The sequence below is a fragment of the Vulpes vulpes genome, chromosome 10 (genome assembly GCF_048418805.1).
Source record: "Vulpes vulpes isolate BD-2025 chromosome 10, VulVul3, whole genome shotgun sequence".
Lineage (NCBI taxonomy): Eukaryota > Metazoa > Chordata > Mammalia > Carnivora > Canidae > Vulpes > Vulpes vulpes.
Genome location: NC_132789.1, coordinates 41,606,842 through 41,622,917, shown reverse-complemented (window position 1 = coordinate 41,622,917; position 16,076 = coordinate 41,606,842). Strand labels below are relative to the sequence as shown.

General features: G+C 53.7%; 1 protein-coding gene across 3 annotated transcripts in view; it reads left to right on the top strand.

The window, feature by feature from the left end:
- Positions 1 to 6,675: 6,675 nt before the first annotated feature.
- The window catches only part of MACF1 (microtubule actin crosslinking factor 1), a 337,622-nt gene continuing 328,221 nt past the window's right edge, over positions 6,676 to 16,076 (top strand). Inside the window, exons 1-2 of one of the 3 annotated variants that reach the window (XM_072723761.1) lie at positions 6,676 to 6,713; positions 9,780 to 10,051. In XM_072723761.1, coding sequence (XP_072579862.1) covers positions 9,832 to 10,051 — 220 coding nt within the window. In that variant the 5' untranslated portion in view covers positions 6,676 to 6,713; positions 9,780 to 9,831. Of the gene's footprint in view, positions 6,714 to 6,996; positions 7,218 to 7,681; positions 7,728 to 9,779; positions 10,052 to 16,076 lie in introns of those variants that run through there. The other 2 variants (XM_072723759.1, XM_072723760.1) reach the window with 2 other exon arrangements.

Here is a 16,076-nt window from a genome sequence, read left to right as displayed (position 1 = left end):
AGTTCATGACCCCAAGATCAAGAATCCGATGCTCTGAGCCAGCCACACACCCCTGTTGATGTACTTTTATTTATTTATTTATTTTCTAAAGATTTTATTTTAAGGTAATCTCTACACCCAACGTGGGGTTCGAACTCACAACCTCAAGATCAAGACTCACACGCTCCAGTGACTGAGCCAGCCAGGTGTGCCTATTGATGCCCTTTTAAAGGTCTTTGTTTGGGTGGCTCAGTTGGTTAAATGTCTGTCTTCGGCTCAGGTCATGATTCTGGGGTGCTGGGATAGAGTCCCACGTTGGGCTTTCTGCTCAGCAGGGAGTCTGCTTCTCCCTCTACCCCTCCTCCCTGCTCATGCTCTCTCTCTAGTAAATAAATAAAATCTTTATATACATATATTTTAAAAAACGGTCTTTGATTCTATGCAATTCTCTCCATCTTCACTATTGTCACTCTTGTCTAGTCTTGTCAGGACAAGTTTAAAATGTCTTTTCATTGGCACCCGTCAGTAGCTTTCTCACACTCAATTTACAAGTTTTCTTCTAGTCTATTCTCCTCCTAGCACCCAGAAATTTTTTTAAAACACCTATTGGACTAAGTCCCTGCCCTGTTGGAAATGTTAGAATGGCTATCATCAAAAAAAAAAAAAAAGAGAGAGAGAGAGAGAGAGAGAGAGAGAGATAACAAGTGTTGGTGTGGATGTGGAGAAAAGGAAAACTTTGTGCACTGTTGGTGATGATGTAAATGGGTGCAGCCACTGTGGATAAAAGTATAGAGGTTTCTTAAAATATTAAAAATAGAATTACCATATGATGCAGCAATCCCACTTCTGGATATATATCCAACAGAAATGAAAACAGAATCTCAGGGTGCCTGGGTGGCTCAGCCAGTTAAGTGTCTGCCTTTGGCTCAGGTCATGATCTTAGCAGGGAGCCTGCTTCACCCTCTACCCCTACTTGTGCTCTCTGTCAGATAAAGAAAATCTTAAAAAAAAAAGAAGAAGAAGAAAGAGAACAGAATCTCAAAGAGGTTCACTGCACATTATTCACAGTAGCCAAGATATGGAAATAACCTAAGTGTCCACCAACAGATAAATGGATAAAGAAGATGTGGTATATATGTGCAACAGAATATTATTCAGCCATGAGGAAGAAGGAAGTCCTGCCATTTGAACAACATGGATGGATCTTGAGGGCATTTTGTTAAGTGAAACAAGACAGAGAAAGACCAAGACTGCATGGTATCATTTATATATGGAATTAAAAAAAAAAAAGTCAAAGTTACAGAAACAGAGTGGAAGAGTGGTTGCCAGGGGCTGGAGGGTAGGAGATACAAGGGGAAAAAAAAAGTGTACAAACTTTCAGCTCTAAGATGAATAAGATCTGAAAAGCTAATGTAATATATGGTGACTATATTTTTTAAAAATATTTTTTATTTATTTATTCATGAGAGAGAGAGAGAGGCAGAGACACAGGCAGAGGGAGAAGCAGGCTCCATGCAGGGAGCCCGATGTGGAACTCCATCCTGGGTCTCCAGGATCACGCCCTGAGCCAAAGGCAGGCACCAAACTGCTGAGCCACTCAGGGATCCCATATATGGTGACTATAGTTGATAAATTATATTATATACTGAAATTTACTAAGAGTAGAACTTAAATGTTCTCACCCGCCCCCCAAAATTGTGTGTTTGTGTGTGTGATGATGGATGTATTAATTCACTAGATGGAGGGAATTTTTCCACGTGGATGTGATAACCAAATCATCGTGATGTACACTTTAAATATCTTACAATTTTATTGTCAATTATACCTTAATAAAGCTAAAAAAAAAAAAAAAAAAAAACCACCCAAACAACTCAACCCTCCAATTACTTCACATGGAACTTGAGAGAATCTAAAATCCAATATTCTCTATAATTTCTCCTAACTACTTCTCAAGCCTTATTTTGGGACAACTGACCCCCTAGTGCTCTTCATACCAATTATTCTGAACTTCTTTCAATTTCTTGAGCATTAGATACTCTCCCTCCACTTCAGGTCTTTGTACATACTGATCCATACTGATCTCTCTGCTGGTAAGTCTCTTCCTCTGCTGTTCTCACTTCAATGATCCACTCAGTCAAGCTCATTCATTCAGCAAGTGTCTATGCAAGCTACCATGTGCCAGGCACTGTAGGGATACAGCAGTGAACAGCACAGACAGCCTCCTCACTCTCCTAGAGCATGCTGGTGGGGGGACAGAAGAGAAACAGGTAGGACGCCTGGGTGGCTCAGTGGTTGAACATCTGCCTTTGGCTCAGGGCGTGATCCTGGGATCCTGGGATCAGGTCCCACATCAACCTCCCCGCAGGGAGCCTCTCCCTCTGCCTATGTCTCTGCCTCTCTGTGTGTCTCTCATGAATAAATAAATAAAATCTTAAAAAACAAAAGAAAGAAAGAAGTAAACAAATAGGCAAGATAATGACAAAGTGATAACTGTTACAAAGTAAATAAAAATGTTTAACGGAGGTGGTTACTTTAGATGGGTAGTCAAAAAAGGCCTTTTTTAGAGGGTGAATTTTTTTCTAAATATTTTATTTATTCATGAGAGACGCACAGAGAGAGGCAGAGACACAGGCAGAGGGAGAAGCAGGCTTCCTGAGAAGAACCCGATGTGGGACTCGATCCTAGGGCCCTGGGATCATGACCTGAGCTGAAGGCAGACTCTCAATTACTGAGGCACCCAGGTGTCCCTTTGAGGGTGTATTTTAAGCTGAGTCCTGGACAATGAAAAGGACACCAAGTATGCAACATTTTAGTTTTTTTTTTTTAATTTTATTTTAAGTAGGCCTACTCCATGCCCCACATGGGTCTTGAACTCATGACCCCAAGATCAAGAGTCCCTTGTTCTACCCACTGAGCCAGCCAGGTGCCCCAATCATGTAACATTTTAGAGAAGGGAATTCCAGGCAGCTAAGACAGCTTGGCAAAGCCCTAAAATGAGAATGAGATTAGCTTGTTAGAGCAACAGGAAGAAGGTCCGATATGTTGGAATCCAGTGAGCCAGGGGTCTTGAGATGAGGTCTAAGCCAGGACCAGATCATTATGGATCTTTATAAGGAGTTTATATTTTATTCTAAGTGCAGGTTGGAACTGCACTGTGGGGGGTGACATGACATGATTTATGGTTAAAAAGGCTCACTCTAGGCTGCTTCAAGGATTGAAGTGGGTGGGAGCAAGAGTGGAAACTGGAAAATCATTCAGAAGGCGAGTGCAGTTGTCCAGTGAATGACAGATGAAGGTGGTCACGGAGGGAGGAAGTGGATGCGTTCAGCATACATTCTGGAGGTGGCTTGTCAGCTTTTCCTGATGTGGAAGACAATGAGAGAAAAATCAATGGAAACTCCTAGATCTTTGACTTGAGTATGTATGTAGGTAGTGGGGCCATTTTTCTGCGATGGCAGAGATGGGGAGGAGCAGTGTTGCGGCTGGTAGGGGCGGATATCAAGAGCTCCATATGGGACACTGTGAGCTTGAGATATCCAGGGTGGGGGGATGTCAAGGAGGCAGTTGGATATGAATCTGGGGCTGGGAGGAGATACAGATGGGATACAAATGTGGATGTCATCAGTGTCTGGTTGTGAGGAATCACCTCGTGAATGGTGGGAGGGAATGTTCTAGGCAGAGCTTAGAAATCTTCATAGTCCCTCCTAGTTTGGGGATCCTGTGCTCTTTCCTCTGGATAGCTTTACTTCACACCTTCCATTGGACACCTGTCTGATTCCAAAGGGTCCAGAGGAATCGGCTGGGATAAAGGGTAATAGTGGAAGAAAAAGCCAGTAGGGAAGATGTAGATAGGCGACCCGAAGAGTTTCCATTTAAGCAAAGACCTAGAAAGACAAAGATGGAAGTTCTGGTAAGATTATCCGGCTTCAAGTTTCCAGGAAGTGTCCCTGTGGTGTGCTTCATCCCAGGGTACCCCGTACTTGCCCCATCTCCACACCATCAGCTGAAGCATAATTGCCCTTTTGCTTGTCTGTCCCCCCACCCAGACTGTGAGCAGCATGAGAACAGGGGCTATGCCTGTGTGATTTGGTTCTGAACCAGCAGCACAGCACAAAGCTGGGTGCTTGGCACTGATTCCATGCTTAATTAGTATTTGCTGAATGGATAGATTTGAGAGTGAGTGTCATTCTCCTGATGTGGCTGCAAAGCTAGGGGCCTGAGCCACAGTCTGAGGCCAAGTTCAGGACTCCAAATAGTCCTAGGGAATAAGTTGTTTTGGTGCCCCTCCAAGGAGAGAACTCTGCCCAGGTGTCTGGGTGTGGGGTTCCCTACTTCCAAGGCCACCGATTTCTGTGGGGGGATTAGCAGAGGCCTTCAGTTGGCGAAATGGGGGACAGTCGAGGGAGCACTTCCCAGCCCCAGAGGACATTGTAGAAGGGAAATATTCCTAAGTGCCCCTTCTACCATCCTGCAAATCCTCAAGGACAAAGACCTGATCAGATTCCCTTCCGTGTTCCCAACACGTCGCAGAACTGTCCCCAGCACATAGTATTCCTCAATAAAAGATTGCTGAAATGAATCGAAGCCTAGTAGCCCAAGGTTACTGGCCAGCTGCCAGCTGCAGAAAGCTTGGCAAATCTTACCAGCAGCTCAATCCCAGGGTAGCACTGTTGGAGCTAGAGCCCCAGGGAGACACAGCTGAATGTCCTAGGTCCTAAGTCCGGAAGCCTCTGGAAGCTCCACCTTCTCACAGCCCACAGCATGAATAATTCAGGGCAGGATTGGTGGTCAGTTTTGGGAAGGACAATGAGGTTGAGAAGAGGCAAAGCTTCCGATGCTCTCCAGTCAGAGAGGCCGGGACTGCAGGCTTCCCGGGTGGTTAGACGGCCCTGCCTCACGAGCTCTCTGCAGCTGGGCCTGTCTGTGTAGCCCCAAGCTGCAGGTCCCAGCAGACACTCAGAGTCATACCCAGCCACCGGCACTTTGGCTACATCTTCCGCTTGGCACCCATGGTTCCCCTCTCACCCCAGAAGGGTTTTTGCACTTCTGCTTCTGCCTCAGGGTTTCTCGGCCCATCCCCACAGGAACTCTGGAACTGGGCTGCAGAATTCTCCAGGGCTGAGGCCTCTGCAGGGTCCTGGGGAGAGATGTCCCAAATGGGAGCCTGCACCACCGGCCCAGCTATGCTATAGGTTACCTTTGGGGACCTCCTGACCTTTCTCTGGAAGCCTCAAAGGTACCTGTGGTCCAACGGTAAAGAACCTTTGGCTGAATCAGAGGACTTTGGTTCTTTGCCTTGGCTTCAGACAGTAGAGAGCAGTGGTTACAGCGTGAGATTTTGGAGACAGGCCTGGGCTCTAACCCAACCCCAACACAGCTTGCTTTGTGGGCACCAGCAAGTCATTTAACCTCTCAAAGTCTCTGTTTCCTTATCCTGAAATGAGAATAAAAATACCTACACGCAGCATACTGGGGAGGATTTAACAAGATCATATACACAAAATGCTTGGGGCATTGCCTAGCACTTAGTAGAAACTTGGTACTGGTGGTTCCTTTCCTTTATTTAACATAAGAATGCATGCAAACAGAGATCTAGAAGGTTTCAGTGGGTGGAAATCCCCCCTTCCCATCCCCACTGTCCCTTCTCGAGATCAGAGCCTCACTACCCTTTGCTGGGACTATTGTAAGAGTCTTCGGCATAATCATCCATGCCCATCTTGTGCCTGTCCTTGGGTCACTGTCATTCTGCTTTCCTTCCTTCCTTGGCTGCTCATAACCATTTGATTTAGACCAAAATTTCTTGGCTTGAAGTTGAAGGGCCTGTACATTGATCCCACCCACATTTTCCTAACCTTTACAGTGAAAAAGAACCCAGGATGTGGAGTCTGAGGACACGGATTCCAGTCCTGAATTGGCTACTTTCTTCCTAGATGACTGAGTGAATTATCTAGTCTCAGCTTTTCTACATCCAGAAATTAAAGATCATCATACTGCCTTGAGGGGGGGCAGTGTGATTTCTATCCTCTATCTTTACTGTTATGTCAGTGGAGTCCATGGGCAGGGACCAGGTGCATCTTGCTTATCACTGTATTCTTAGCATGGAGCCCAGGGCCTGGCACATGCTAGATGGTCACACATATTTGTTGAAAGAATGAATGAACAGGATCGTGAGGACTGGCTACGGCATGACCTGGGGAAAGCACCTTGCTGGTCCTTGCTGGTCCTTGCATGGTCCCCCCGGGGGCACACCCAAATTGTAGTGTCGCTATTGGGATTACTAGTGGAGTGACTTGGGGCAGGTGCCCTCCCGTCTCCGAAGATAGTCACTTATCTGTACCCTGACGGCACTGAAGGCATTTCTTATTTTCTGTATTACTAGGCGCGGAGCATGCAGAAGCAGCTCAATAAATGTTTTCTCAGTAGATGAATGAAGCCTCTTCCGGGGCTCTGAACGGGGCTGGTGCTCCCGGGGCCTGGATCCCCTCTGCCCTTTACCCCGCGGGGAAGATGGGGCCTCCTCCCGGGCCCTCCTACGTGCAGATCCAGGAGCCCAGCGGGGGTGCGCACGGCTTGGGCACTCTCCGGGAGCGGGAGCGGAGGCCCAGGAGCAGGGAGAGAATGTGGGTTTGGGGAAAGCGGGCGAAGGCGGGGCGGGCAGGGGAAGGGGCCCATCGAGCACCGGGTCCGGGCTGAGAGGCAGCCGGGCAGCCTGGGACGGCGACCGGGGGCCGGCGGTGAGGAGCTTCACGCGGGCGGCGGGCGGCGGGCGGGCCGGGGTCAGCGAGCGGCCGCGGGGCCCCGGGTGCAGGGGCGCGGGAGCAGCGGGGGAGGAGTTGGCCCGGGGACCTCGCGGCCGCACCCCAGGCGTTGCGGCGGGAGGGAGCCGGGCCGCGGCCGGGCAGGAGCGCGCGGGGAGCGCAGGCGGCGGCCGCGGGTGGGGTGCGGGGCGGGGCAGGGGGAGCGCGCGGCGGGGGGCGGGGGGCGGGGGGCGGGGGGCGGCGTCGGCGCCGGGGGTGGGGGAGCGGGTTGGGCGGCTGCGCCGGCTCCGCTTCAGCCGCTGCCGCTAGGGCGCGGGGGGCGGGGGGCTCGGCGCCGCGAGCTCGGCCATTGTGGGAGCCGCTCCCCTCGGCTCCGCCGCGCTCCAGCCCCGGGCGCGCCCCGCCGCCTTCGCCTTGGCGCTGCCGCCGGCCGCGTCCCCGGCTCCGGCTCCGGCTCCGGCTCCGGCTCCGGCTCCCGGGGTAAGGCGCGGCCGCGGGCGGGCGGGCTGACAGCGCGGGCATCGCGGCCGCCGGGCCTCGCACCTGCAGCCCCCGGGCCCGGGCGGGGGCGCCGAGCGCGCGGGGGCGCGGGGAAGTGGGCCAGCGGGAGGCGGCTCTCCGGGAGGAGGGGAGCCGAGCCCTCGGGGCCGGGCCCGGCAGCTGCGGGCGGGGCCGGGGGGCCGCGGAGGGCGCTGCCCGCCCGGGTCCCCGCCGCCGGCCCCCGCGGTCGCGCATCCGCAGGGCGCGGCCCCGCTCTTTGTCAGCCGCGCGCGGCGGGCACGCGGACCCACCCGGGCTCGGGCTCCGGCTCGGGCTCGGGGCGCGCCCCTCCCCCGCGGCGGCGGCGGGCGGCGGGCGGGGGCGGGGGCGGGGGCGGGGGCGGCGGCGGCGGCGGGCGAGGGGCCCGTCGGCCTCGGGGGCGGGGCGGCCGCGGGCGCCGGCGGCGACTCGGGAGCCCGAGGGCCGGGAGGGCGCCCGGAGGTCACGCAGGTGCGGGCGGGGCGCGCGGGGCGGGGAGGGACGGTCGCGGGGAGCGGGACCGGGACGCGCCGGCCTTTGTAGTAAATGGGCGTCTCGGGCAGGGACGCGGTTCGGGCGTGAAGCAGGTGGCCCGGGAGGAGGGGCGTTTTCCGGGCGGGGCCGACGCCGGGGGAGGAAGCGCGGCCCGAACCTCCCCCGACCCGGCGGTACGAGGTGGGGGGGCGGGGCGCGGGGGGCGGGCGGGGGCGCGCGCTGGGATGAAAGGCGAGGCTGCGCCCGCCCGGGGACCTTTCCCCTGCCTTCTGTGGCCGGTCCCGGCTGACGTTCCCTGGGAACAGGGCCCCGCAGGCTCCTGGCACAGGAGGTGCTCTGGCGGCCCGTTGGGTCTGCTCCAGGCTGCTCGGAGGCTTCCCGCAACCGTTTGATGTTTCTTTTGTTATCTCTTCACATTCTGTGCTTCTGGTGGGAATCTGCCCATGGCCCGGGAGCCTGTCCCTGGCTCTTGCTGCCTCCAGGCCGAGGTTCCCAGGTTCGGGGAGGAGCTGTGCCCAGAGAGCCATGGGGTCCAGGCATTTGGGCCACCCCAGGGTCTCCGCGCAGCCCTGTGTGCAGGCATTCCCCCTACGGAGAGTCGGCAGTCTGCTGCCCACCTGGCCCCCAGAGCCGGAGTGAGAGCTGGTTAGCTGAGCAGGATTTGGGGCCTGCAGGGAGGCTGGCAGATGAAGGCATGCACCATCCAGGCTCCGGTGAGGTCAGCGGGGTGGTGGGCCACGTGTAGCAGATGGTTCTGGGAAGTGAGCTGGGCCTGGCGGAGGACCGGCTGCCCAGTCTGGCTGGTGGTGGAGTCCAGCAGGCCCCAGAGTGGTTGTGTTTTCATTCAGATCTCTCCACTAGCCGAACGGACTTTCTGTACCACCCTCCCCACCCGGTGCTGTGCCACTTATTTCCACAACAGCCCCTGGAATAAGCAAATGAACCTTTTATCTCGTGCCTATTGTGTGCCCTGTGTGGGGCCAGCCAGTTTTGTATCTGCATTTCACTATGTTCTTGAGAAATCGTCGCAGGTGAGATATTAGGTCCATGTTGCAGATGAGGAAACAGAGTCCCAGAGAGGCAAATGACTTGCCCCAGAGCACACCAGTTGTAAAGTGGCCAGACCAGAGTTTATACGCGGGCTGGTCTACTTGGAGCACTTTTCCTAATAGACTGGCTGGAGATGGAATGGGAGAAATGTAAAATTTCTGTCTATTCTAGCTCATGCTTTGTTTCGTGCCTGATAGATCGTGTTTTGGCTTTTTGAAGATACTTCCCATCTGCTGCCCCATTATATCCTTACAGCATTCCTGGGAGGTGGGTCGCACAGGAATATAATAGATGCTGTTTATTAAGTACTTATTGGACACTGCGCACTGTTCAGCGCTTTCCCGGCAGGATCTCATTCGTACCTTGCATACAACCCTGTGAGGTGAAGATGCTGAGGCTCAGAGTTCAAATGGCTTCCCCAGGGGAGAACTTGAATCCATGTCCTCCAATTTGTGGGACTTGAAAGCTTCAAATGTAGCAACTAACAAGAATAGTGGTTACTAGTAATAGGAGCTTTCACAGAGCATTTGCAGCTTTATTTATTTTAAAGATTTTATCTATTTTGAGAGAGTCAGGGTGGAGGGGGAGGGGCACAGGGAGAGGGAGAGAGAACCTCCAGCAGATTTTCTGCTGAGTGCAGAGCCCAATTGGGGGGGGGGGGGCGGCAAGACACCACAACCCTGGGATCATGACCTGAGCCAAAACCAAGAGTCAATGAACTGCACCACTTAGGCGCCCTCAGAGTTTTCAGATTTATAAACACCTTCTCGTAGGTTGCCTCATGGTATTTCTCTTAAGCACCGTGAATTGGTTTTGCTGTGTATTCTCATCACCCCATTTCCCAGATGAAGAAACTGAGATTCAGAGAGGTGAAGAGGTCAAGCCAGTGGCAGAACTAGGACTAGCACCTGCTTCCCAAGTCCCTGTGTACCTTATGCGACCCCTTCGTCGGTTCACCTGCACTCCTCTCTCCTACAGATCACCTGTCCCTGGGCTCCCAGGCCTTCCCACCGCAGCTCCTGCCTGGGCGATGTCTTCCTCCGACGAAGAAACGCTCAGCGAGCGGTCCTGCCGGAGTGAGCGGTCCTGCCGGAGCGAGCGATCGTACAGGAGCGAGAGGTCAGGGAGCCTGTCCCCATGTCCCCCAGGGGACACCTTACCCTGGAACCTGCCGCTACATGAGCAGAAAAAGCGGAAGAGCCAGGACTCGGTGCTGGACCCTGCTGAGCGGGCTGTGGTCAGAGTTGCTGGTAAGAGAGGCCCGAGTGAGTGGTGGTGGGAGGCGAGGGGACAGTGGGCCAGTGTCCCCCAGCTGGGGGCCAGTAGTGGAGGGGTCCTGCTGGTGGCGGGGGGGCTCTGACAAGCCAGCTGGAATACAGTTTGGTATTATTACTATTGGAAAGATGATGGAATAACGTTAAGGGAAAGCCAGAGGGAGTAGCATCTGCTACTCGTCATCCCTGTGAGCTAGCAGGGGACCTGTTTCCATTTTTGCACCTTCTCTGTCTTGCCCTCACGCCATTGCCTTCATGGCTTACATGCCATTCTTGAATCTGACTTTTTTCGCTTACTCTTATATCCAAACGATTTTCCACATTACACCTTAGGCTTTCGAATTACCATTTATAAAGGCTGTGTTAACATTTCAGGATTTTAAAAATCCTACTCATTTCCTAGTGCCCTCCCCTTTTCTTTTCATCATAATAGATGGTGCTGCAGAGAACATCTTGATGATTAATAACACTTGACTTCTGTCGAGTTATTTCCTTGGAATAGGTCCTTGGAGAGGGCAGTTTCAGTCGCATAGCTTTCTGAAAATGTGGTGCGCGCTTACCCTTCCTGCTGTCGAGGCCTGGGGTCGCCCACTCCCGTGGGAGATGCCCGCTTCGGCTTTGCCAGTGGTTCGGAGTGCGGCCTAGGCAGTCAGAGGTGCTGGAGGGAGGCCCTGCCCTCGAATGGCTCTTGTCCTGTGTGAGAGCCTCTTTCCTCGGCTCAGGCTGCTTCCCCTTGCAGAGCTGCCTTGAGGAGGAGATGAGATGCATAGGTCAAGCTCTCAGCGGAGGGCGGTGTTGCGAAGCGCTCTGCGGCTTCCTCGGAGGCCTTCCAGAGCCGCCTGGGTGGGTTGTGCTCAGCGTCCCCGCAGCCTCCGGGCCAGAGTGCAGGGGCAAAGCCAGACAAAGCAGTGCCAGCAGCTTCGTTCGGTGACATCACCGGCTTTCATTCCATCACCAAGGCCTGTCCTGCTCCCTCTTTTGAGTCTCTCGACCCCCTGCTCGCCTCTGCTTTGCCGCTTTGCACCTGGACCCTCCAGCCTGCCTCTGGCACTTCTCCTCCTCCAGTCTCGCCCCACCTCCATGCGACTCATAAGAGTATTTTGCTCCAAAATGCGAACCTGATCCTGTTTTTACTCAGTGCTTGTAAACCTTCTTTGGCTCTTCCTTGCCTGTGGAATGGGGCCCCTGGAATCAGGCCCCTCCTGAGCTTCACCTTCTGTTATCTCTGCCTCTAAGCACCTTGCCATTCTGAGCTGTACCTTGAACCCCAGAGGTGTGCGGCTTGCAGGCTCAGACCTCCGTGCTTTAGCTTTCTTCTGTGCAAGGCACTGGGAAAGTACCTCCTCGTCTGCCCCCCGGCCCCCCAGGGGTACGCAGAGCTCCCTCCTCTGCCCTCGCTCTGCTCCCATGTTCATACTTTTCCCTCCCCTGCGTTCCCTTGTAGAGCATGGCACTTACCTCCTCAGGGAACCTGTCCCTCCCTCAGGACTGTCAGCAAGGCCTGACTGCCTCTTGCTTATGGTTTTGCCCCCAGCTACTTGCATGGGGCCTTGTGCATGTTGGAGATCAACCAGCCCTGAATGACTGAATGAATGCAGGGAGCGTTTAGAGGAGAATAGGTGACAGATTGTGCTCCAGGGACAGGCAGTGGGCTGGAGTGGAGTGCTAGGTAGGGAGAGGGTTATGTGGACTCAGGTCAGGATGGAGGGGTTTTAGTCACTTTCCAAGGAGGAGACCTGGAAGGCAGGTTGGAGACCTTGCACTCCTGTGAGTGATAGGAAGCTCTCGGACAAAGGTCTTCAGTCCTTCTCAAGACCTTTGGGCCTGTCACCTTAGCGAGTCCATGGAGTTTCACAGCTGTCTGTAGGATGCTGGAAGGGCTTTGCTTGTCTCCAGCCTGGAGGGGCCCCGACCAAGGGGTCTCAGGACCCACAAAGCTCTCGTTCTCCTGAAGGCAGCCTCCTCCTCCCTCCTTATGCCCTCTCGTCCCATCTGCCACCACATGTCCACACCTATAGGTCCCTTTGTGATGATTTCCCCTTCCATTCTGCTCTCAGGGGTCCCACAGGATGATTTGCCTACCGTTTAACATTCCCAATCTAGACCAGAAGTGGAGTGGACTTGAGGGGGCTTCAGACCCAGGCAGAGTGCCTAAAGATGCTGCTGGGTCAACCAAGCAGAGGGTTGGCGGGCGCTGGGTTGTGTTTCCAGCATCCATGCTGATCTTCTGCACCTCCTGATGCTGCCAAATGACAGTCTTGAGGAGGGGGCTGGGCCGGTGAGGCTGAAAATGTGGAGACTGTCATAGTTAAAAATAACTTGTGTGCTGCAGTTAGGCGTGTTTCGTTAGCAGGAGAGGAGCGAGGCAGCAGAGAAGAGGCGGGACTGCTGTTTCAAGGCCTGGCTGAAATCTCGCTGTGATTTTGGAATGTGGCGGGGGCTCTTCCAGGGTTATTTAAAAGGCAGCCCGACTTCTGCAGGGACTGCTTCCTGTGAGGTGCAGGAAGGGCACGCCTGGGAGCCCCCCGGGTGCTCTGAGGCTCTCTGAGGCTCTCTGAAGTTACAGCTCTCATGCTGGGAGGAAGTGAAGTCAGTCTTGCACTGGAAGCCAGCGGTGGCCCATGCAGTTTTCTCCTCCTAGGGGTCTGGGTGGGAAGCCATGAGGCAGTGTCTGAATCAGTCTCACCAAACACAGAGTCCTCCCTCCTTTCCTGGCCCCATTCAGTGTCCTGGGCTTCAGAGGCCTGATGGGGGCCCCTGCTGGCCACACGTGTCACACTGGAGAGGCCTGTGAGGGCTGAGAAATCTGCTGATCTTATTCTACAAAGTCAAAACAGGTCCTCGGGGTTCCACACAGGCCGAAACCCAATTCTTCCCATCCGCATCTTTCCCGCCTGTTTCTCTCTCTTCTTTGCCATCCCTATTCTCAACTCCTTAAGCCTGGCCACTTTCAGGAACAATAGTCCATTAGCAAGAAAGCCTGTTTCTGTGGATCAGTGTTTTGGTTTGCATAGGATTTCCTTAGCTGAGTTAGGGAGGATGCGTGTTAGGATCTGAGCCCTCCCCCCCCCCAAAAAAAAAAAAAGGATCTGAGGCTCAGAGGATTTGGACACCTGGCCTGCAGTCAGACCCAGGTAGCTACAGATCCTCTGACTCTGGGAAACACCGCTACTGCCATTTCCTTAGGCAACGTGTGGCAACTAGGCTAAGCCGAATCTTCTGCAGGTGATAATAATAAAAAGATGAGTTGGTGGTCTCCAGACTCACCTGAGAGCCCTTCTGGTCACTTCTAGGAGAGGCCTCAAGGTCCGGGCCTATAAAAAGGCAGAGACAAAGATCTCCGAAACTTTGCCTCTTTGAAGACCTCTGGCTCTCTGTTGTGGGTGAACAGCAATCGTGATACCCTTCCTCGTCGTTGGGGGGCAACAAGGAATGGGAGGGACTGGGGAAGGTATTCTAGCAAGAGCACAAGCCCACAGGAGAGGACAGAAGGGGCTTGTGGGGAGCACCCCTCCCTGGTGGGGGGCGACTATGGGTGCAGGGCAGTGTCACACCGTCTCGCACTGTACGATTCTAGGGGGCGCCATTCATGCTTTTCATCATTGTGGATTTGTATATTTATTATGACAAGTTTCCTGCAGATGGCGGTAAAGTGTCTGGGAGAAGGGGCTGGGCTGGGTGCGGGAGGAATTCACCGTCCACTTATCAGTCCACTTATCAGTCGGGTATTCATCTCTCTAACATCACAGCATCAGGGCCCTCCCTGTTCTTGGCATTCACATGCCAAGATGGCTGAGGATGTGGTCCCTTCTTCACGGAGCTCCGTGTGGTTGAAAGGATAGTGGGGAAAAAATAATTACATTCCTGTGTACGCTGTGAAAGAGAGAAGCATGGGACCCAGGGCATCCACTGGACTTGTTCCTGGGGGCCCACCAGCAGGTACTGGTGAAATCATCATCCCCAACATCTCCTCCCATGTGGCCTCCCCCAGGAAGCCTTCCCTGATCCCTCCACTCAGATAGCAATTGTATCTCCCCCCAGCCCTTGTTTCAGTTGACCTCATATTAAAGTTCATTGTTGGGGGATCCCTGGGTGGCTCAGCGGTTTGGCACCTGCCTTTGGCCCAGGGTGCGATTCTGGAGTCCCGGGATGGAGTCCCGCGTCGGGCTCCCGGCATGGAGCCTGCTTCTCCCTCTGCCTGTCTCTCTGCCTCTCTCTCTCTCTCTATGCCTATCATGAATAAATAAATACAATCTTTAAAAAAAAAAAAAGTTCTTTGTTTCTGCCACCAGAACTGGAGTTGGCTATAGTCAGGAGTACCATCTTACCCTTCCTGGTGTTGCCCCAAGATCTCACTCTGAGATCTTTAGATTCTTCTGTGATTCTTCTAGAATCCAGAAGCCCAGTGAGGGCCACAAAATGCATGCAGCTCCAGTGCTGGTGTCTGCCCCACTTTCAGAGCCTTCGCTCAGCTGCTGGAAGCTCTCAAGGGCTTACCTTTGGGGAGACAGCCTTTGAGAGCACATGCCTGGTCAGAGGAAGGTGCCTGCTTCTCTGCACCCATGCGTCTGGGATGGAAGCTCTGAGAAGGCGCCTGTTTGTTCATTCATTGGTTCGTTCAGTAAAAAAATGGATTTAGCCCCATCTAGGTGCCAGGCACTGTGGAGAGACGAGTTGGCCTGGAGTCAGAAAACTTGGCAAATGACTTCGGTGCTTAGAGCCTCAGTTTCCTTATCTGTAAAAGGGAGATGATGGTATCTGCTTTGAGTGATCATTGAATGAAAGTCGGAACGTGTTAGACAAACATGGGTTAAAATGCCCGTTACTGCATGTAACGTGTCATTCCTTGTACCTTCTCTGGGCCACTAGAAGAGGCAATGGAGTCTCTAGGAATGTGAGCAAGGAGGGGCTCCAGGCCTCTTAGTTCTGTCCCTTTCTTTTGTTCCCACTAGGGTTTTGTCAGAGGGCAGATGGAGATGGTTTTTTTATTTCTGGCCAAGCCACGGTGAGAAGAAGGGAATGCAGGCGGGAAAGGGAGCCCTAAAAACCGTTCCACTAGGAACCCTTACTCCAGAGCCACCAGCCTTGCTCGCCCCAGGCTCTTTGAACGTTGCACCTAAAGAGGCTCCTCTTCCTTCCTAGCTTCTCTACTTCTTCCTGGCAGTATCCTCAGAAGTTCCTGCTCCTGTCCTAGAGCTTGGTTTCAATAGCAGGAGAGATGATCAGGAGAGTCCCCTGAAAGTGGGACAGAATGAATTGTAGCTACACACGCCCAGCTCAGCCCCAGCTCTTTGAAAGTGAATCTGGGTCACAGTAGCTGCAGGGGTGGAAAGTGACCACGTGGGCAGAATTTTTGTGCAGGCAGCAGAAAAGACAGCCCGGCTGTCTTTTCTCTGAGGCTCAGGGTCTTTGGGGGACCCCAGCTGGTGAAGGAAGGTGGTTGCCACATTGCAAGGTGTGGGCTTTGTGCTGTTGGTTTCCCATCATGCTTTTCTCGTGACTTCCCAGGTGACATGGAGACAGGTTTAGAATGGCAGTCTGACTCATGCCTTTCTGTTCTGGAGCTGCCACAGACTGGGGTTAGGAATGCGGAAGAAGGACTGGCTCATGTGGGGGCTGCGGAAGGCTGTCATTTCTCAGTCCCACGGGGTTTGAGATGACATGCCACCAGAGGAGCTGACCGTGCAGCAGCGTCTAGGACTGTGCTTATCTTTTGCTCCGGCAGGTTTCCCCTGGGGAAGGTCTGTGAACATATCTGGGGGTGAGTGTTAATAACCCACCATCACCAACGTGCTCTCCCCAGTTTGGCCAGTTGCTGCGGCTAGGGCCTGCCGTGATTTGGCCCCGGGTCTGCCTGTTGCCACCTGTCAGGTAGAAGTAGGCCAGCTTCCCGGCTCTGCCTTGGCGCTCCTGCAGGAGCAGCCTGGTGCACCTGGCTGCAATCTCTGCTTGGACTTAGGATGCTGCCGCAGAGAAGGGCTGGAAGCCCCTGTAACTCGAA